Source organism: Anomalospiza imberbis, chromosome 2, assembly GCF_031753505.1.
Source record: "Anomalospiza imberbis isolate Cuckoo-Finch-1a 21T00152 chromosome 2, ASM3175350v1, whole genome shotgun sequence".
Classification (NCBI taxonomy): domain Eukaryota; kingdom Metazoa; phylum Chordata; class Aves; order Passeriformes; family Viduidae; genus Anomalospiza; species Anomalospiza imberbis.
The window spans coordinates 15,616,102-15,639,002 of record NC_089682.1 but is presented as its reverse complement, the minus strand read 5'-3'; the positions used below and the strand labels follow the sequence as shown (position 1 = coordinate 15,639,002).

Below are 22,901 nucleotides of genomic sequence, written 5' to 3'. Positions count from 1 at the left end.
TGGTGACAAGTTCAAAACTCACTCTTGCTGTTGTTTCAATCCACCCTACAGCCCCAAATCACTTTTGCCACAATAGGAATTTCCCATTTAACCTACCACTACTACAGGTACAAAAACCCTTTCAAAACATCTTATCCCATCTGTTGGCACCAGGAAGAAGGATCTCGGTAGCTTTGGATGCTATTACATATGGAGAGGAGGGAGAAGGGAAGACATCCTAATCCTCAGCACATCCCCATGTGATGTCAGTGTCACCTATTTTCCCTGGGAATCTGGGGAAACACACTTGGACACTGCTGGAGGCATCTGAGACTTGTGCTCCCTCCTGTCAACCCTGTGCTGGAGGCAGTGATCTTGAACAGGCTTGAGGAGGAGCAGAACACATTTCTTTAATAATGAAGTCCAATTAGCTTTTCTTTGTAACAGGAAAAGCTTAGTGAGTTGTTCAATCCAAAGCAACATTTTAACATGTTTTTTTTTTTCCTCAATCACTACATGAAGACATATAGATGGTATTTTGACCTAAATAATATCAGTTTTATTTGCTGTAACTCGGTTAGGAATTGATTTTTTTCAACTAAACAGAAATCCATGGAGATTTTAAAATATTAATCCAAGTCAATTAAACCAATGAATTCAACTGATACAGCTTTCTTAGGAAGATACAAAAAAATACTATCTGTGGGAATCTGAGACCTATTCATGAATAAAAAGATGGGATAAGAAAAAAGAGCAACTGGAAATGGAAAGTGAATTACCATTAATGTTCCAATTACACTGAACTGCTCTAAATAATGTGGAAGAGATCATCCAGTTTTTAATCCTGAATAATGATAAACAAAACCTATATTTTACAAGAATTATCTCAAATTGTTGCCTATGTGGAAAGGTTTTTCTCTGGTTCTTTGAGGGGTTTTGTACAATAACAGAGCATGACTTTGGCCCTTCCATAAAAAATCCTCAGCTTTCACAACTGAGGAAGACATATTTTTTAAACAATAAGTTGCTCACATCACATATTTATCATTTGAAATAAGAAGCATTGTATAGTGACAAAACCACTGTGAATTCTATTCCAATGTAATGACTCCTTATGCAGCATTACTAAAAAGCAGTAGAGTTAGCAATTAAATAAGCACATCCATTGGTGCAACTTTCTGCCTCAAATAAAGTTCCTGTTTCAAAAGAAACACTCTGCTCTACTTTTTCGAGGAATTAATACTATTATGATAACAGCAGAAGAGGAAGTTACAAGTGTTCAACATCAACTGCTTGGTATCAACCATAATGGTCCCACAACAATACTTTCTGAAGCACTGAGAATTTCTATTGAATTTCCTATTTTCCCTGTTCCACCAGCTAATCTACTTTCATCCAAAAGAGAAACCCAAGTGGGTTTCAAAAAACATGACCTTAACTATAAGCAAACACATGCAAGTACATGGAATGTTTCACTTTTATAGTTCTACATTTTTCAATTCTAATGCTGATATTTTCAGTCTCTTTTGGATATAAATAAATCAGGTACATATAATTAAGTTTTTCAAATTTAAAAAAAGACAAGATACATTCCATAAGAGATGCTTAGTGTGTCATCTAAATTATTTAATCATATAATTCATTCAGTGGAGTTAATTTGTTGGCTGGATACTAGGAAAAGGTTTTATTCCATCAATTTACTCTTAAAAGATACAGACTTAAAACTTTTAAGTAGTATTTGTGTGGCTGTGTGAGGTGAAATATACCTCAAATTGCCCAATGAAAACAGTTCATGTGATGTCATGAAACTCATTGCAGTATGGAGTTTACATTATGATCAAAATATGTTCTTATAACCTTGAATTCCCCCATTACAAAACTGCTCACAGACAGAATAAGGTCGGTTAAGTGACACATCATGTCTGATTCCAGGGGAAGAAAGATGTGCAGAGCTGGTGTGCACAGTTAGGTTAGAGCAAAACCAGTGATCACTAAGCTTCGAACATTTAGATGTGAGAATTTAATCTCTTATAATTCTGGATGCCATACAGATTACAGTAGAATTTATATTCTTTTCAAATTGCTGAAATGACAGATGCAGGGAAAAGTAAATTAACTATATATCCTAGACAAGAAAATTAATTTTAAATTACTAACTGCTGAGTCATGGCAAAGAAAAAAATCTTACAAATAAATGATACAAACTGCAACACACATTATGTTGGCTGCCTGAGCAGACTAAGGTCTTCTTTTTAAAGCTAAGTTAATAAGAATAAATGAGTTTAAATGTGTTCTACTTAAAGGATGCATGTTATCATTTTGACTTTGGTCCTCATGCTATCGAGAAGATATTTGTAAAATCTCTAATGGAACACTGAAGGTATCAGGAGCAAACATCATTTCTTGATCCTGCAGCCAGAGTCACCCATGCAAAGAAAATCTCTGTCTCTTTGTCCAAGCTTGCATAATTTATTCCCAGCTCATGTAATTAATTTTCCACATCCAGTTATAACCAAAATAAGTGCATCTTGAGTCTCTAAATATTTTGTTGGGGGGTTTTTATTTGGCTTTAGGGGTTTTTAAAAAACTAAGACCAAAATGAAATCCTTAAAATTTGCTGTCAAAGATGACAAAAGGTGAACTCCAGCAGAGATTCAAGTAAATTTTTTAAATGTGTTTAACGTTGAAAAGGTAATTTTTCCCTGTGGTTGGCTTACTAAAACTGTGAAAATTTTCTTCTGCTATAATCTTTGGTTCTTCAGAGATATAAACTCAAGAGCTCTGTAACACAAACTTGGAGCTCTTTCCCTGAACAGAACTCTGAAACATTAACTGATGTAAAACCAGCAGAAATGCTACAGGGAAAAAAAAAGTCACAAAATCCTTAAGAAAATAACCAACATCCCCTAATCCCCAACAGTAACCCAAACCTTACAGGTCAGTATAGCAGAGAAGAAAAATGTCTGGTTTAAATTATGCATTGAGGAGCTTAGCATGCACAAGACGTGTCAGAAATGCATGTATGTATATTCAATTAAAGATGTACTCACCTCTCCCACAACTTCAATGATGTCACCAACTTTTAATTCCAATTCATCTTCATTTTGAGGCATGTAACTGAAAGCCACCTGACATCTCCTTCTTCTGTTTCTCTCTCCTGAGGGAAATGAAGGAAATTGGGAAATCATAAAATGAAAATAGAATTCCATGCCAAACACTAACCAAGATAAATTTAATAAAGATGAAAAAATTATTCTTTGAGCATTGTTATCAGAATCTGAATGTTTGTGATACTTAGTCTATCTGCCTAGATTTAACTTACAAAAAGAGCCAAAATTTAACTAATTGGGCTTCCTAATGACAGGCTAGACAAACTTCACCCAATGGATCTTTCCAGGTGTATTCACTACAATTTCTCTTCTAGGCTAGTGCTTTATACACATGGTAAATAGGCAAATCCAGAAACCAGAGGGAAGGGGAAGGGAGCCAAAGCTAATAAGGAAATAAGCTCTCAGCTGTATCTTTTTGTTCACAACTCTTTCACAGGTGTATAAATAACTCATTAACTATTCTTTATATTTTTTTCACAGAATCATATAATTGCTTAGGTTGGGAAAGGCCTTTAAGACTGCTTGGTTCAACTGTTAATGTAGCACTTCCAAGACCACCACTAAATCATATCCCTAAACTCCACATGTCTTCTAAATACCTCTCGGAATGGTGACTATACCACTTCCCTGCGCAACCTGCTCCAATGCTTGACAACATTTTCTGTGAAGAAATTTTTCCTAATATCCAATATAAATGTCCTTTGACACAACTTGAGGCCATTTTCTCTCATCCTGTCACTTGTCACCTGGGAGAAGAGTCCAACTCTCAGACTCCTTTTCTCCAGGCTAATCAATCCCAGGACCCTCAGCTGCTCCTCATTGGACTTGTGCTCCAGACCCTTCACCAGCTCTGTTCCCTTCTCTGGACATGTCCCAGCACCTCAATGTCTTTCTTGTAGGGAAGGGCTCAGAGCAAGGTATTGATCTGCTGGCTCATGTGTCTTCTTGCATCCTCATTCCCAGTGACTGGAAGGACTGAGAAGAATACTGCTTGTGCTCCTGATCCCTCAAGCAGGTGTCCGATGGCCCCGAATATTCAACCTCCTGATTGCCCTTAGTCTGCTAGCTGCAACTTTATCACTGCCCACCTGAGAAATCAATAATGGACAATAATCTGAGGTCTGTACCAGGGTAGGAACCTTTCCATCCACACCTTCAACCCTGGCCCCAGGGAGACTGCAGAGTTCCCAAAGAAATGGGTTCTGTTGGCATGTCAGGCCCTCTGTTCCCTTCAGAAGACAGTCTTCCACAATGGTGACCTGCCTCTTTTTTTTATTTTTTTATGGTAGCAGTTTGAACAAAGGGCATAGGCTGACATCACCTTGGTGACGTTTCCATGGCAGATGAACCATTGTCACCATTGTTCAGTTCCACTTGCAGAGCCTCACACCTGTTATGCCAAGGCACCAGGGAGGTGGGGCAGTCACAGAGATACTCCTACTGCACCAGGCAAGAACTCACACTTATATACCCATGCAGATATATATATTTATGTGTGTGTGTGTGTGTGTGTGTACACACACGTATTTGTAAGGTGCAATAATATTAGCTTAAAGAAACTAGAAGGAAAACCATTGCAATTGGGTTAGTAAGGTTAAGACCGGCTAATTTTGATAATCAGTCAGACACTGGAAATTATGTTAACAGCAATGGTTCTCTTCTTTTGGATGTCCAGGCTGTGAATCCATAGCTTTGAGTAAGATCCCTCACTTGACACTTCTGCCATCAGAGTTTCAAGACAGATAAGTGAAAATACTCTGTTCCAGAGGTTCATCTGCCAGACCTGCTGGCTTACATGTAATTATAGTCGTATGAGATGAGAGAGCTTCCCTAAATGAAGTTGTTAGCTGGCTGCTTAGCCTCTGTTAGCTGAAGTACAACTTGCTGATACAAATCATGATTGTGTTGGAATGTGATGGGGGAGCAGAAGGTAGGAAGAGAGAATTTATTCAAACCACAGAATTCCCTGACTATTCTCTCTTCTCTCTAGAAAGTGTGCAGTGTATAAACCATCCTATTTCATATAATTTATATACATGTATCCACACAAATATATAAAGGCATTCTACACAAATAAATGTACTTTCTCTTATGCTATTTCCCTTAACTGTTAAAATATGCTCAATATACACCAAAGTTGAAAGTGTAATCACATTCCAAGCATGGTCTTAATCTGAAATCAAATTACAGAAGTAGATTTTCTGATGAGTCTACTTTTTATTCTGCAACATCTCTTGATAATCCTGCTCTAGAGTGAATAGTGATTAAAAAGTTACAGAATTTTTTTCCTAATCTATTAATTTAAACTAAAGGAAGAAGGTAGAAAGGAATCCACTGATTTTAGCTTTCTGACAATATTTTTCACAGCCCCCACAATCCTGCATGAGTGCCAGCTTTCTGAATGTAAAAGTTAATACCTTAATGCAGTGTAACTAAACTGACTCAAATTGGCTCTTGTTTCCACCTACTCATTCTTCACTATCTAAACTAAAATGGTCCTAAACTGACAACTTTACACAGCTGCATTCCAAATAACTTAAATGTAATAAATACCTTCTGTATTGAGGGCTTCTTTTATTGTGCAAGTGAGGCTGGCTATTTCCCCTATAAACAGCATTCCCACTATGATTTCTAACACCAAGTAGCAACTGATATGCTGATGTTTCCTGATGTGACAGATGGCAGTTGTCATCCTGTTTAATAATAAATATCGTGTGACTCTTTGGAGAATATTTTTAAGAGTAAGAAATAAACACAATTCTGGATGTTAATAATACAGCTGTATGAATCCTTCCCCCTCCCAATCCATGAAGTTATTTTATTACTGTATACAAAATCTAGTGAAAGTCTGCATTTATCTCCAATTGTCTCCTGGTCATCTCACTGCTTAGTTGTTCTCTCTGATCTAATGCAAGACAACAGACCCAGCAGTGAATACCTTTGGTTTTAAGGAGAAGGTGCTGAGGGTCCCTATGTGCATGCTAATGCTTGGTGGACTTGAGAGCAACATGAGATGTGTGAAGAGCTCTACAGCCCTTTTTCTCCTGGTGTGGCTAGAACAGACTAACTTTAAAAGGTCTAAAGTTAGGTCAAATGGAAAAAGGAATTAACTTATATTTAGAAGTTTGAAACAAATAAGCAAACAAATCTTTGAGGGTACAAATCTAATTTGTGATGTAATCTAAGTAGTGTTTGAAGGAGACCACAAAGGAGTTTCCTCCAGCTGTAAACATGCAAGAGAGAGCATAATTTCCATATATTTAAATGGTCCTCTGGCATTAGCAACAAAGAAGGGGCAAAGACAACACATTGGCATTCAATGCTTACTTTTGTAAGGGGCATCAAGAGCTGAGGTAACGCTACACAAAAAATCACACTGGCACTTAAGTGCTGCCATCAGACCCAGCAAAGGCCACAAACTGACAGCTCATGATTAGCTGAAAAGCACACAGCACCAGCTGTAGAAGCAACATAGTTTGGAAGTAAACTATTTCTAAGTTAAATGGAATTCTGAAATCCAAACTATCTATTTTTTTTAATTTAAAACCTCTGTCATGAAACAGACATTTATATAAACATGTGCATGTGTGAGTGGGTTATATGGTGGTTTCTGTAGAGTCTAATTTTCCCTGCTGCCAATGTCTTTGTAGCCTATCCTGTTGCTCTATTAGGACAAAAATTACAAGATGAAGAAATTTCCTGTCTTATATTTCAGATTTTCCAGCACATGGCATTATCTGCCCATCAGTCACAGTTGGACTTTTGATTCTTCCATCTTTAAAGTTGTATCTGTAACTGGGGTGACTGTAAAGGAACTGTGACTGGTTCAGTCAGTGTCTCCTGGCTAGACAAGCTGAGCTTTGATATGATTCAGCTAGAAATTAGTCCTACATTTAATGTGTAAAAAGACAAAAGGCAACTATTGCATAACTAAAGATGACTTATACACATATAGGTGTATAGATTTTAATGGTACAGCTGTTTTGCACAGCCAGCCTTGGTGCTTACTGTACCACCTTTTTGTTTTTATAAATAACTGAATTTTTGTCTTGGTTTAAGACAATTGAAAGGAGAACACTCTAAAATTTTAGAGTTTTAGCTAATTTCTTTCCACCAATAAGCAGAAGCAAAATACGAGTTATTTCTGACAACCGTTTAAAAATGCACGTTAAGAAAAAATGTTGGACTGCAAACTTCCTTCCAAAAGTTTATGCTTTTAAGAAAATTACCTAATTAAGAGCAAACAGCATTAAAAAATGTTAACTTTTTTATTGCTTTAAGTGCATTGAAGGTAGTGTTGTAAGACTTCAGATAAAGTCTTATCTAAATTCTAATGTGGACTCTGTCACTATCTTCCACAACACAAGGACTCCATCCTCTTACACCCACCCACTACCAAAAATACCATTCTGATTTTAGAAGGCACCAGAATGGTCAAGTTCCAATTTCTTTCTTTTCCTGGATGGCTTTGGCAGTGTAATTCTGACCTGTGGTTTGACGTTGTCAATTCCAACTCTCTCATCATCCACATGCTGTTAAAAGGTGAATGGCTTTGGATGGATGACAAAAAACACCTGCTGAGGTCTCTTCCCTGTCTAGCAGAAAACAGAACTAAGATGGGAGAGAATACTGGCTGGGGAAATCCATATTTAGGCTGAAGATGCGTTTGTTGGAGGGGGTTGTTTAGTTTAGGTTTTTTGGTCTCATTTGAATTTGTGACATTGATATGCCAGAGAAGAGAAAGATAAACTGAAGGAGGTGAGGGGAGGCAGAATATCTGAGGAGCTTCCAATAGTCTCTCAAATGGGTTATGTAAAGCTGCTGTGTTTTTCTCCAGGCAGATGAACTGGGAATTGCCCTGCTTTGACATGTGCAGCTAAATCACAGAGACTGCAGGACTCCATTAAGCACAATTAAACCACAATGCAGTATGGCATCACTGCTAGTAGTGTATTACTCTGAGTGTGTTAATGTTCTACTGTTACCCAGGAGTGTTTTCTCTTGATAGACTCCACAGCAACACTTCCAACTTTCAGCCATCTGGCTGTTGCTCTGGATTTTATGGCCAAGATTTGTCTGTGAGGAACCTGAAAGGCTGGAAGACACCTTTTTTTAGCACCATCTCATTTTAACACATATGACCTGTCAGAATAACAGCAAGCCTCATTGTTCAATTATTTTATTCTTTTGTTAAAAACATGCAGCAGTAATCAGGCCTTTTAATGGGTATAATTCTTTTGCATAACAGCAGTTATTAACTGAAGCAACTTACAGCAAAAACGTGGTACTAGTGGTCAAAAGCTTTAGGAGAAAATCGTAAATTAACTAAGAAGTTAATTCCATATGCCACAGCTGGAGCCAGGCTTGTGCATGTGACAGACAGAACCACAATACTAGTAAGGCTGAGATCACCACTTAAGCCTAACCCAAAGCAGAAGGAAACATTAGATAAATAACTGTAAATAAACTCAAAGGACACTTCCAGATTTCATCCATACACTGCCAACATTCTTTCTTTCTTAATCTGAAAGTTTTAAAACGCACATAAATGGAACAGAAACTTAATCAAGAATGCAGTTAAATCATCACTAGCAAATTAGACAAAGCAACTCCAAACTCACAGGAGCCCCAGGACCTTGCATGCAGGCTACATACTTTGTCATCTATCTTTACGAAAGAAAGTGTAAAATACAGTATTAAACTACATAGTAAACTCAACCACAGGCAGAACTGAAGATGTGGTTGTTCATCAAATATACTAATTCTAGTGCCTGTACCTCTTAAACTTCATCATGTAAAGAGCTTTAATACTGCAGACAATAGATATCTGTAGCAATAAATTAGCTTTTCTAATGAACAAGAAGAAATATACAAACCTGAAATATTTTTTTCTTGGATGACAGACCAAGTTTAAAAATGCAAGAACAGGAACACAAGATTTTCAAATGTCCCAAAGAGGTCTTTTCTCTTTCCATTCTCATTGCATATACGTCATGTTATCCTGGGACAATCCCAAAAATTTTATCCCCTTAGCTAAATTTTGAGATAGTGGCCAACTACTTGGGTCTTTGCTGCTTTTTTGTATTGATCTCTAGAGAAAACATGTGAAGAAACCAAAAGCAAGCATGAGTTACAGTTGCATCTTTGCCATTTCTCATATGTTCCATCACATAATTCACATAACTTAAACTGCCTGTACACATCAGTACTTCAAACATACAATAAATGAAATAAAATAGCTCTCAATTGCAAACCCACTGCGCATATTCAGTTTTTGTTATGTTCTCCTCACTATAACAAAGGCACCTAAATTAAACCATATGGATTCCTACACAGTAATCTCCAAAATTAAAGTATATTAGCTTTATACTACCAGCTTGCTGTCTTGAAGCTGACTTCTGGCCAGCTTAACTAAAGATTAAAATTCACAAACACCTCTAAAAAGTAGGACTTTTTCTTAAAGAACGCTAACAACTCTGCTACTTCATTTTAAGATACCAGAGTGTCCATGCTTTTCAATAGATTTTCTGTAAATCTATTGATTTACAGAAATGTAATGACATTTTTGTCATGTAATGACAGGTCTTACTCTGTAATGACATTACATTGCAGGTCTTACTCTGACCTCTGTTAGATCAGTTTCAAATAAGCCTCTCTTAGCAGGGGAAAAAACCCACCATTGTTGACATTTGATTTTCATTCCAACAGGTAACAACATACGTTAAACAAAAGCATCAAGAAATGCTGAGAAGATGCAAAAAAATACAGAAATTACTTTTCTGCTTGCTGCAGTCATGAGAGCTATTACAAAATGAACACATGCAATAAATCAACAACTTAACAAAAAACAAAACTCTTTCATATTTGGCATCTAGGACATCAGTCATATTTTTAATCTAGAATTTTGTTTTCCTCTAGAATATCTGTACAATCTGTTCATTTTGTCATTAAAAGCAACAAAATTAAACAAAAATTAGTAACACATCCACAAACAGCAAACACGTCACTTTCCAGTTCAGCAGCGCTCCTAAAGCCTAGGAAACGACATTAAATTTGCCTTGAAACACGAGCCCAGACAAATCCTAAATTCTAGGAAGCTAAGAGATGCCCTGGTAAACTGGGAAAACGACTCAGGCAGTCTGGGCTACGGGTCTCATTCTGCAACACGGACACTGAGACACTGAGCAGTCACTTGGGCAGGAGCACTCAGGCGTGTGTCTCCCACGGCAATTAAGCCATGACATTTCAAAACCTTGTGGACAGCGGAGCTTTGGCAGGACTCCTCTCTGGGCTGGGGCCACGCTGCAGCTCAGCGTGCAGGGTTATACAACTACCTGTCCTTCAGCTCTGCTAAGAGGAAAAGGCCCCAGGAGGAGCCCTCAATTGCACTCCTCGTGTTCAGATTTGTTATTTTTTTCTCAACTACCATCATGAAAACGCCATAATCCAAAATAGCCTGCTGTCTTAAAGGGCATGTTATGCTACACTTTAGTATTTGAGGGCTGCACAAGAACACAGGAATACATGTCCAGAACAGCAATAAAAAAATATGATACATTGAAATAAATAAATTATTCTTGCTGCTACTGGCCCTCTATCACCCCAGGCACCATTTACTCTGTGATGGCTAAGCAGAAGGTAGGTTTCCTGAAAGGCACCTCAGTAATGAAAGTGAAAATTAATATTCCATGTCCCACAACTTCAAAAATTAACATTGGCACAGGATCCACATAGGACAGTTTCCTCTGCAAGTGGAGGAGAAATATTTCTGTATCAAGCAGATCAGATGTGTATAATTATCCTCCAAAAGTGAGCAACAAATTGAAAAAAAGAAACAAAAGGCAGTTTTGGCAAGTCAGCCTACATATACAGTGTAAGGGGAGAAAAGCCACCTCAGGCAAGGTGGGAGAAAAAGAGGAGGCAGAGTTTTGCAATACCTGCATCTAGCCAGCTCTGCAGCATTTTCAGTTTTTTGGTCATGAGAAACTCTGAATGCCACAGAAACTTTCCCGTATATTTTTACTCGTTCTCATCAGTTAAACAAGCCTCTGTGGCATTTATAAGCATTCATTTTTACTAAAATAATGAAATATTAAGAGTGATGGCTCATGGTAAGAAGGCTGCCAGCAATTTAGTGTTTTAATATAGTGTCATTTTCAAAAGATGCCACAAACAAATCATGTTCTTTTGGTCTTCATCCTTTTACTTTTTTCAAAAGATTTTAACACATTCAAAAAGCTGTAATTTATTAAGAGGGTGTTTAATCAAAAATGCCAAAAGGTATAGCATTCAATTCTGCCATCAATGCCTTGTAGCTTTAGTTCTCACGGGAAGCAGGCTTTATTCCTCAAAATCCTCTGCTCCTCTGCTATAGCCCTGAGTGTAAGGGATTTCCTTGTCTGCAATAATTAATGCTAAACCAACAACATTAATCCAGCATAAATGGAAAGCCAAAACCACGGAGCATCTTACAACCTCAAGAAAAGATACTGGTCCAAAGTGGCCCAATAATGGGCCCAATGTGCTCAACTCAAACACTTTTTCACCCTACTTACATACAACACCCTACTTTCCCAGCTCTTTTCTCATTGCTTCCTTGACTATTCTGTTTTCCTGCCTGGATAAAAAAGCAAAGATGCAAAGATGCATTCTTGTCTTTACAATAATGAAATATACCAATTTAGAACAGCAAGGACGCTTGAATGATAGCGATACAGTCTATTTATAAGGGCAGAAAATTATGGGAGTGAGTTTGAGCAATACATGTATCAATCAAAGTGATTAAAAATGTTAGTACAAGAAAACATTCTCCTGTAACTTCTTCTCCATCACTAAAAGCAACCCTTACTAAGGTATGGAAAAATAAGTGCACACAATTTTTTGTAATATACTCCTACTGCTTTATTACCCACAAGATTTACATCTACTACATACTTTTATAGTAACATACTCTCTGTTCTGCATTAATATTATTCAATATACAGATTAAGACTGTAGGATAATAACAGTCATAGGTTTAACCTTATTTTCCAGCTGTGTATACAGTCAGAGATATGCATAATCAGCCTACATTTCTATTCCATCAATTTGAAAGAACATTTAAAAATGCTTTTCATTTAAGCATTATGCACAAAAAAGCTTTTATAAAAACCTTGCTGCAATCTCAGCCCACTGATCATTCATGACTTTAAAGACTTTGATATTCATTACACAAAATGCAATAGTCAAACTTTATAATTGCTCCATTAGCCACTGGAAGCACTGCCGTGTCTCAATATGGTGCTCACTCTTGTCTAGAGGCCCAAGTACACACTCTGGTGTCAACAAACCCCTCTTCAGATGTTGACGCTACAATACTAGAAAGAACTTTACTCAAGAAAGCTTCTTGACATAAAGGGAAACAGGAAAGCCCCTAACCAGAAAAGCAATTGAAATATGACATACTAACAGGTAAGACAGCAGCCAATGACTCCCCTATGGGATCAGCAATTTTTACAGCCCTTTTATCATGTGCTGTTCATCACTACTTCAGGTACAAATATCCACTAAAATCTTGCTTTAAAGAGATCAAAGATTAATCAGCTTTTTCTGATTAATCTGTGCTGCTGTTTGGAGAAGGAGAACAGGTGAAGTATGCAGCTCCCATTGGCAGCCCTTGAATGATCAAGGAATTTCAACTGACTTTTCCCAGCCACGTCTCAGTCATGCCTTGCACTCAGCTGCATTCCCACAGCACAACTGCAGCCACAGACAACTTCCACTTCCAGGCTAATGCTCATATTTGTCCTCAGGGCTAGAATTATTTTCTATGTTGGGAATAGCAGCAGCATGTTTGCTTACGGAGCTACTATGAGCCACACCATATCTTGATACAGTCATTTGTAAATATTAAGTCATCTACTAATAATCACTCTAAATATCTTCACAAAAGCCAGCACCTGGGAACTAATATGAATACTGGCTGTTCTCAGCAAGTGTGTGCTGCTTACATTATTGAGTAATGAAATCCAGAAATATAGAAAACTTTATTTAAGCATCTAGCAACACCAAAGAGGAAGAAATTACAAAAGCAAGTCTATGATTCCATATCTCAAACAAAAATTTCAAATCAAACACCTCACAAAAGATTATGCTGCAAGGAAAGATTGATATAAATATTTTTAAGGCTTTGTGTAATTCAGTATCTTTTGCCTTGCAAGACAGATGATAAAGCAAGCAAAATATCTGGTAACTTAGTTGCATCTGAGATGATTCATACTTCTTTATTTACAGAAATAGCCCTTTAAGTAACTTATTACTTAACTTTTTTTTCTTGGCATAAAAAGTGCTCTTAGACCACTTACCTAGTTTTGTCATTCTGTGGTGTTCACAGATGTTTAGTATCTTACAACCCAGTAAGAGAAATGAAGCCTGCACTAAAACTTCAATTTAACAACCTTTTGTAAAGACAAAGAAAGCATTTATACTTAAAAAAGTGCGCACTAAGGTAGGATGATGACTCTGCAGCAACAGGCTAAAGCAAACACAGCACTGTTTTATATCCTTTTCCAACAGATGAAGTTTAACCCAGAGCTGGAACACAGCAAATCTGATGACCATTTGGCCTTCACTCTGAGTGTAAACATGCTCTTGTAAATCAATTTGCAATGGATATGTATGCATGTAAAAGACCTCTGAACTCCACATAACTTAGTGAACAAAGCCAAATTTGTGTGTGGAAACAGAGGAAGACAGAGAGTCCATCTAAGTTCAGACCAATACTGCAGCAGAGAACTTAGTGCTTCATGGCGACACATTTGCTTGCACGGACACTGCAAACACGGCCCCCTGGTACTTTCGCAGTGCACGGTATTGGCAGCCACTTCAGAGCCCTCAGTCCTTCAGTTTTCACTTCAGTTAGCACAGAGATACACATAAATGATAAAATATTCACCAATGTATCTAGCCTTTCTCTTAAAGAGGGAGTATATCAATAATCCCTTTTGAGTCAGAATAATTACTTCACATCTTATTCTGTTTCTGGTACTTTAAATGCAACATGTTTTCAATGTAGAAACCCACAAAGAATACACTGTCATGTTTGTTTTGGGTTGCAAAACTAGCCTTGTAACAAGTCTCAGTATTCTTAAAGTATTCTTTGGTATCTTCAACAGAAACCTAAGGGGTGGAACTTCCTGATCCCTAAAGGGATTAGCATTTTAATGCAAGAATCTCACCTAGTGAATAGTGACTGCAGAGAAATGGTCCCCTACTGAAGCTGAAAACAGACTGCACTGAACTAACCTTGAAGGATTTCATACCATTAAAGATAAGTGTCCTTTGAAATTCAACCTCACCACATTCTGCAAGAAGACTTTATTTGATGTATAGCACAACAGAAAATCAGTCTTCACGTTTCCCCAGGCCCAGCTGATTTGCCTGAAACCAAAGGCTGGATCACAATGAACAAAAGAGATTATAGTTCAAATACAGAAGAACCATTTCTCATCGAAAGCCTCATTGAACCAAAGTGGTTGTGAGCAAGTCCTTCCTTAATACAAGAGCTTTTCTAGATTTTGAGATTCAATACCTGATAAAACATGAAGAACAAAATATTTAAACTATCAGAATACTGTCTTGGCTGCCCGTTGTCTTGCGTTATTTTCCTATAATGCAATATTCAATTCATTTATTGAATGATTAAAGAATTCATAATCTTTAAGACATCTGTTAACTGAAAAGGCAAAGAAAGGAATCTCAAGAAGGAGGCAAGCAAATGAATCATTTATCATCTGCCTTCTCTCCTCTGACCAATTCTCTCCTGACTTCAAATGATACAGGAACAGTTTCTTTATAAAAGGCATCACTGTTATCTTCTAATTTTGCCTAGGTTAGCTTTTTTTCTTCTACTCATGCCACCTGCCGTTATTTCCAGGGCTGGATTTACCTCTTAGTTACCCTGCACATATTCAGATTTCTCGTCACTTTATTGTCTACATACACGTATCCTCTGTTTTAAATGACTACTGTGCTATGAAATGAGAAATAAAGGACTGACAGCACAATCACCCAAGTAAACTTTTCAAGACAGGGAACTGAAATTAAATTGTTTCATTGCTGTCCAGAATGGATTTGTGTGGTGTTAAAAGAAATACACATAAAGCTCTGTAAGTTTGAAGTTACCAGTTAAAGGATGAAGTTACCAGTTAAAGGATGCAATGCATTTCTGAGGCCAGCCCAGTACTGTTACCTGAGCCATCTGTGCTTGTGACGTTCCTCTAATAGGAGAGCATTGGCAAGAGAGGAAGACACTGCAGCAGTGCTCAACACTGCAATACAGCAACATGGCTTGGACCCTCAAGTCTTCTGGCATGGGCCACTGGACTCTATGGGCAACATTTACTCCTGTTTCACCTGTGCTATCACCCCATCCTTTTCACCTGTGCTGTCACACCTTCCACAACACATTCCCCTCAAGTCTTTCCTGATATCCTCTCATCCTGTCCTTTTTTTCCAGACACAATGATATTTTTAGTAAATATAGAACAGTAAGTTTACATTTCAAGATACTAGCCTGGGACACAGCGTGGCTTCAATCTGCAATAATTTACAACTTGTGCCCTGAGCATTCAAGCTCCTGTATGTACAGTATATTTCTATTTGGTATGTACAGCTCCTGTATGTACAGTGTATTTCTATTTGGTCAGCAGCCAGAGAAGTAGGAAAGTAGTGATTTTGATGGACTAGGACTGGACCAGGATCTCTGGTTAATGAAATATAGCTAACATTTTTCTTAATTTTTGTTGTTGCTGTTGTTTTTGTTTAGGTTTTCTTACTGTGTGGATGATCAAACACTGACACAGGCTGCCCAGAGAATTTGTGGAGTCTCTGTCCTTGGAGATACTCAAAACCCAACTGAATGTGATCTTGGGCAACTTGTTCTAGCTGTGTCTACTTGAGCAGAGGGCTGACCCAGACCTTTTCCAGAGGTGCCTTCCAACCTGAGCTATGCTGTCACCCTATTTTAAGGCTATTCTTTAAAATCCTTATGCCCCATGACTCTATATTATTTCTCTGTCATTAATCTTCCTTGTCTACAGCTTGATTGCTAAAATCCAGCCAAGCTTTCCAAGCTTCTTGAAGGCATTCTCCTTCCTCTGAGTCAGCCTTTGACAGGTAAAGACACCAAAACCAGAGTTTATTACTGCAACCAGGTGTGAGCTGTCAGCAAACCCACAGAAATCCAATTTCATATATTTGATGCCTTTCCTTGTTTACAAAGCATGTGTTGTAACCCATCCTTCAGCTTGCCAGGCTGAGCCAAACTCCCTTACAATCTTTTCTGCAGCAAATGCCATTTGGGATAAGAAAGCAAATACTAAAACTGTAACTATGAGGATTGGCATTTCACTAGGGAGCTGCAGACAGCCTTTCTTTAGCACTTTTCATTCCTCTCTTTCTTCTTAACTGGTAAGACTTCCACTAAGGTAGCTGAAATACAAAGTAAAATGAAACCTTCATCATTGTAATAGAAATACTTCAGAACAAACGTTTATTTTTATCCTCAAAGAGAAATCAGGAAGATAAACTGCCTCATTTTTGCTCTCCATTTTATTTTGACAAAGATGACATAAGGTGAATGAAAAAACAATTGTTTTGTCGGCCTAGAAATATGTGAAACTTCCATGTACACCTCCATGTTATTAAATTATTTCATCTCTGTACAAAGAACATGACATCCAAAGGCATCCAATAATTCTTTCATGAGCAGCAGAATTAATGAAGCTTGGAGTACCATGGATTTGCACCCAGTGCCTTCTAATCACCTCAACCTGCTCCCACCACATCTTGCCCCTGCTTCCACTTGTATCCTACACCTGTGAAAGTGATAGTAGATGCTGGGAGTGCTTCAGAGCAGCTCAGGAACTGACTGACTGGCCAGCACACCTGTGTGGCTTGGCCACTGCCTGTTGCCTCTCAGAACTGAGCTTTCATTCAGTTAGAAGCACTAATTCCCCTATTCCTCTTTCAGTTTAAAAGAACTATTGTCCCTCTTTAATTATGGAATAATTATGTTCCTCTACTCTTTTGCCAACTCTAGCTGGTGTCATGCAGAGGGTTCAAAAAATCAAGGGGAATAGGGCAAAGAGATGCTCTTAAAAAAGTATTTGTTCTATTAGGAAATTAAAATAAAATTCCTAGTAGCAAAGGCCTCCAGAATGTCATGGGAGACAGCAGTGTCTTTGCTGTTATGATTTCAAAGACTCTTCTCTCATATGCAAACCACTATTTGTGTATTCAGAAAACAACATCAGAGCCTTCATATTGTGAAATGAGGTTTAGAATAGGTTTCCTACCAGACCTTAACAATTAAGTTTTCATGAAGATATATGGCATTCATGAAGAACCTCTTTATGACAGATTTGTCTTTTCCTCTTCAAGGACATAGTTAATTTTTTATTTCAAAAGCAGTTCTGTCTCCCAAACTACATTTTTGGATTTGAAAAACATGAAGAGTAAGAAAGAAAATAAAATCCTCATAGTCTTCTATATTGTATACTAATCAGTTGTTTGCTTATTAAAAACAATACCCTTCAGTGTAGTAGCAGTTTCTCAGTGTTAGGTCCAGTGTTTACACTGAAAAGCTGAAAATCTAATAAAACCTTTAATACCTTATATAATGAAATAGCTAGTAAAGATCTGTCTCCTTTACACTGCAGACTGACAGAAAGTGGTCCAGTTCCACAATAAATTTTTTTGGTCCCAAAGATAATGTAGCTTGCATTATGTTTCTAAACATTAACTTCAAATAACCACTTGAGCAGTGTGTCACTCTTGCATCAAACTTTGAATTTCACAACACAAATGGCGGGGAAGCCCCAAAACACAGCAAAGGCATAGTTCAAACAAACTCATGTGCTGGATTTTAACCACTCTGCCCACTTCTGGAAATGGTCAGTTCACACTTGTTTACCCAGTTTTTGGCACAGAACTTCCTACAACCTGACTGCTGAATATATATGCTGGTTGGGTTTGCAGTCTTTATTATAAAAACTTGTCTGCCCTTTAATTTCTATAGTTCTCAGAATTGCAAGTAATGAACAAACTAAACATTCTGTCTCCTATTCAAGGGATCTATTGCCAACCACCTTTCTAGTGATGTTTACTTACCCTGTATTTTCAGCTTTTTACTAGTTTACATGGATTTTAAATTAGACACTGAAAGGCTTCTGTACAGGAGTAACCCTGTCTTAATACACTGTACCAAATTCCAACTCCTAAGCTGTACAGAACTTCCTGTCAAAACCCTCTGCTGCTTTGCTTGCTGCAAGTCCTTCATCCAGTAGCTAACCCAGATTTGCCCACTCCACAACACATCTGGGCATGTCATACTTGCATGACTCTTCACCTCAATACCCCTTGGCTCTGCCTCTAGGGCCACAACCATTTCCACTTCTGCCAACACGCTGTGAGTAGGGATGACTTCATGTCAGTTCCGATCTGTGCAAGGATGAAACTTCCTGCCAAATTAACGAACTCCTGGAATCTGGCTGCACAGCTCTGCTAATTCTATTCAAGGATGCAACTGCACGCAAGATCCCCTACTGACCCTGCCACCAAAACTTTCCTTAATCTGTCTTTTCTCCCTCCACAGCAGCATTACACAAACTAATTCTCTCCCCAGGTCAAAGCACTTGGCCACCACCCAAAACTTGCACCAGAACTCTGCCTAAGATTCCTGAGCATCATGTTAACCAAAGCGCTGGAGCTCTCCATGTTGAATGGAGCAATTTCTTCCAGTTTACTGTCCCTTTTATTTTTTGTTCTGTTTTCCTTAGACAGGAGATTTCCACACTTTCCAGACACCAGGCAAGGCAGGCAGGCTGGTTTCATACCTTACCAATTTAGTAGCCTTTTTAATGGCATATGTACACCCTTCACTACTTTCTCCTTCTGAATCATACAGTCTGCTACAAAACTATTATCAGCTCTTACGCTGATGCATTTGATCAATAATATTACTTTTATTTGTGAAAGTGTGCAAAATGTTCTTTGTGCATTTGAAAGCACAAAGCTTATCAGGTTTACTGTTTTTCTGGCATTACTGATTTCCAGCTTTTTTGTGGTTTTTTTTCGTACACCACATAAGAAAATACCAATTTGCATAGATATAAAAATGTATGCGGAGGACTATTGAAGTTGACAGGGCTGTAAAGTACGCATTAAGAGAAATTCCTTCACATTAAAATAATTATGGAAGAACAAAACCACAACTGTCTAGGTTTCAAGTGTGTAATGTCTCAACAACATTTTTAGTTTTGCTGGGATAAACATTATCTTTTCCTAAAAATAACTGTTGAGTTCCTCTTGTCTTTTCCATTACTTCTGCTACATGAATGAGAAGTTACTTCCTCAAACTTAAAAGCTGTGAATAAATAGGTCTCTGGCTCAAGTCAGCTGTGTCAGCAATGAAATCCATCTCCAAAACAGTTCTGTGATTGAAAGACATAGAATTAGCAGGCAAGAAGGTATCTGCATAAGAATTCTGTATGCAACTGCAGTGATGGTTTTTCTGGACAATGACCAATGCTTGTATTTTCCCAACACAAGAGAAAAGTTAAGAGCAATATTCACAATAGAAACTAACAAGAGAGCAATTTTCTTTTGTGGTTGATTTAATGGAATGACTATGAACCAGCTTTCAAAAAGTTTGACAAACCATCACTGTCTCATAGAACTTTTGGAACTATTTTCACCTGCAACCAAATAAAAGGCAATACTGCTGATCCCTCTGTTCCTGCAGGTCCTGCAACACTCCTTTCCACCCTGTCAGATCAAGTGCTTGTGAAGCAGTATGAGGAGGTAGGCAAGAAACAGACCTGCTATTAAAAACAAGCTTCTCTCTTGCTAGTTTAATGCTAACCTTGATCAGTCTCCTCATCTGGCCCACAATGTAGCCAAATACTTGTACCAGAACATAGGAAGAATAAAAAAATGAAAAATGGCTCTTTTTTGGTGGCAATGCAAGCTTAATATCTTCATGAAACTACAGCCTCAGGCTAACATTTACATTTGTTACTTTTGTTTTCCACTACTCTATTTGCTCCATAATGGCCAGGCATGTGACAATCTTTTCGTTTTTCTAAGGTCACTGGACCTTTTTTATTAAAATAATTTCCTGGAGACTTCTGACCTCTCATGAATTCCCAGAAGTAACTGTGACCTTTAGGATAACACCATGCTGAGTCAGTAGTCTAACAGAGAATTCCTAGGTCTAAAAAACACCAAGTCTTATGACTGCAGTTGCAAAATGAAGCAAAAATGGCTGACACTGCATCTTGCAGCTTTTGCAGAGCTAGATACCAGACTATAGATCAGGGACATCTGGAATTTAACAGGAGTCTAACAGAAGCCAGCACATCTGGTACAGAAGTACATCTGGTACTAAATGTATAGTAATGAAACATGTTAGTACAGGACAGAACAACCAGCTTGGAAATACAAAGTAAATGCCTGAAATCCTTAAAGAGGTCTTAACAATGGCATCAGGCTTGGACACATCACTAATAAAAATATTATCACACCATAATGAAAAAGATATTAACAAATTGTGTTCTAAGCAACAGTATTATGGTGAATAGAGTTCATGGAAAGTCAAAATAGTGTGGTAAACATCTGTGAATTGCCATAGTAGCATATTTTCAGTGCTAGGCTGAGCACTCCCTGGGTAGAGAGCTGGCAAAATCTGGTCCCTAGACAAACCAATATCAGAAACAGATTCTGAAGCAGCCAAGTATTTCTTGGGGGAAAGCAGAAATATCCTGGGCTGTCACAGTGGTGCCAGTGCTCTCTGGTAGTTTGTGGAACAGTGGCAGATTCACAAATACGCAGCCACAGAAGATGCTGCAGTAAAAGCTGAAGTCATGAGGGCCTTCACCAGAGCAATGCAGCACAGACAGAGGACCATGGCAGTAGCATAACACCCCTGCTGACTTCAACAATCATTCCCAGCTAATTCAGGCATCTGCAGGGAGCTGCTTCCCACCACGAGGAACTCTGCCCAGCCTCCACTTCTGTTTCTAAATAAAGTCAGCGACGAAGTTAGGAAATAATGGCTCTTGCTGTGTGACTAATAATAATAATAATAATAATAATAATAATCTTTAATATCGCAATCCTGTGCTTGGGGCCAAGAATCAGCCATCAGCCACTTGTCAGCACTTCTACATTTCACTCCCTTGTCAAGCACAACCACACTACCAATGAACTTGGAAACTAACCATCATCAGCAACATGCTTTGAATTTTTATACAAGATGATTCTACAAATTAACTGCAAGAAAAGAACAGGCACAAACATGTATTTATATTTGAAAAGGGAATGCAAAAAGATATAGAATAGGAACTAATTCAAATGACTGGTGCATCTTAACTGTGAAATAACATTAGAAAACAGTGACATAACCATAAAAAAACAGGGTAAACAGTACTATACATCACAACACATGACTAATAACAGCACAAGTTCCCATGCTGTGTGCACCTTGATAATGGTAGGGTAGACTATAAAGAAGAAAATTCTGAAATAAGATAAAACATGTATGAAGCACTCAATGAATAAAATTTGGGAAACTTCATACCAGTGGAAACTAGAAAGGTACCTTTGCAGGCAAACTATCTTGTTATTCAAGTTACTGCACCTACATAATACAGGCATTCAAAAACTGAATGCCTAAATAGCTCAAAATGCCATCTTACTCAGGATAATCCAGGTCATGTGTTGCTAACACTGTCTGATACCTCCATGTGTTTTTCAAATCTAGTTATAGCAAAGCAAATTTCCCTAATTTCAGGGGCTTTTAACCCAATGAACTGAAGTATTTCACACAGTGTGTGAAAAATAATTATAATGAATGCAGTGACAAGTTTATTCCAGGCATGGTGATTTATCAGAAGACTGGTTTTAAAGCATGTATCAGTTCCTGAAAGTAAAATACTTCATAGAATCTATCATACATCATAAAAGAGCCCAAACAATGTGCCTTATGGGCATAGCTTTTGTACAGTTTATTGCCACTTGCAGAGAACAGCAAAGCTTTGCTTAAACCACTCTAGAGATTGCATGTATGCACATAGGAAAGGGAGCAGGGCAAAAGCAGAGGTGAAAAATACCTCTGCAAAATGCATTCAGAGTTAAAGCCCGTCCCCAGACACACATTGCTGTCCGAACCCCCACAAGAAGCTGGCTCAGAGGTCCTAGGAAAGCCTATTTCTGAGCAGAACTCTGCTCAGCTCTCCCAAACCACCCAAACAGTGATGCTCCTTCCTACCAGCAGCCACAGTTCCTTTTTGCTGTGTACGTTCTAGCCACTTTCTGCAGAAGTTTGTTCTAATTTGGGTTTAAAAACATCATTCCATCAGATGAGGAAGGTCTTGAATAATAATTGTAGTTTCCTACTGATTCAAGTAGACAGAAATCCACAGGTTTCCTACACTGAAGTGACTCAACAGCAGCAGAATAAGTCACTTGATGCCAATGCAGACAGCACAAGTATGGAGCTTTTTAAAAAAAAAGTACAAAGGCATATGTTTACATTAAACTTTCACCTACATCCAAAAATCTTTTATACTGGGGGGGGGGGGGGGGAGAGAAGCTTCTTAATGGGTTAAAAAAGAAATTTTAATACCAATACCAATCATTTATGCAAACTATTTAGGCCTTCAATTCATGTTGGATGACACTGCAATTTGAAGGAGACCCAAGGAAGATGTTGAGAGGCCCTGCTCCTCGCCGACAAGCCCAGAAATCATTCAAAGGATTTTATGGTTGTCC

General features: G+C 38.0%; 1 protein-coding gene across 6 annotated transcripts in view; it reads right to left on the bottom strand.

Annotated features, from left to right (window-relative positions):
• Window positions 1-22,901, bottom strand: part of SH3KBP1 (SH3 domain containing kinase binding protein 1) — a 211,899-nt gene that overhangs the window by 103,013 nt on the left and 85,985 nt on the right. For all 6 annotated transcript variants that reach the window (XR_010995877.1, XM_068179919.1, XM_068179921.1 and 3 more), the window contains one exon: window positions 3,030-3,136. Coding sequence is in view for 5 of the 6 variants with exons in the window: in XM_068179919.1 (XP_068036020.1) it covers window positions 3,030-3,136 (107 nt within the window). In the remaining variant the exon portion in view is untranslated. The remainder of the gene's footprint in view (window positions 1-3,029; window positions 3,137-22,901) is intronic.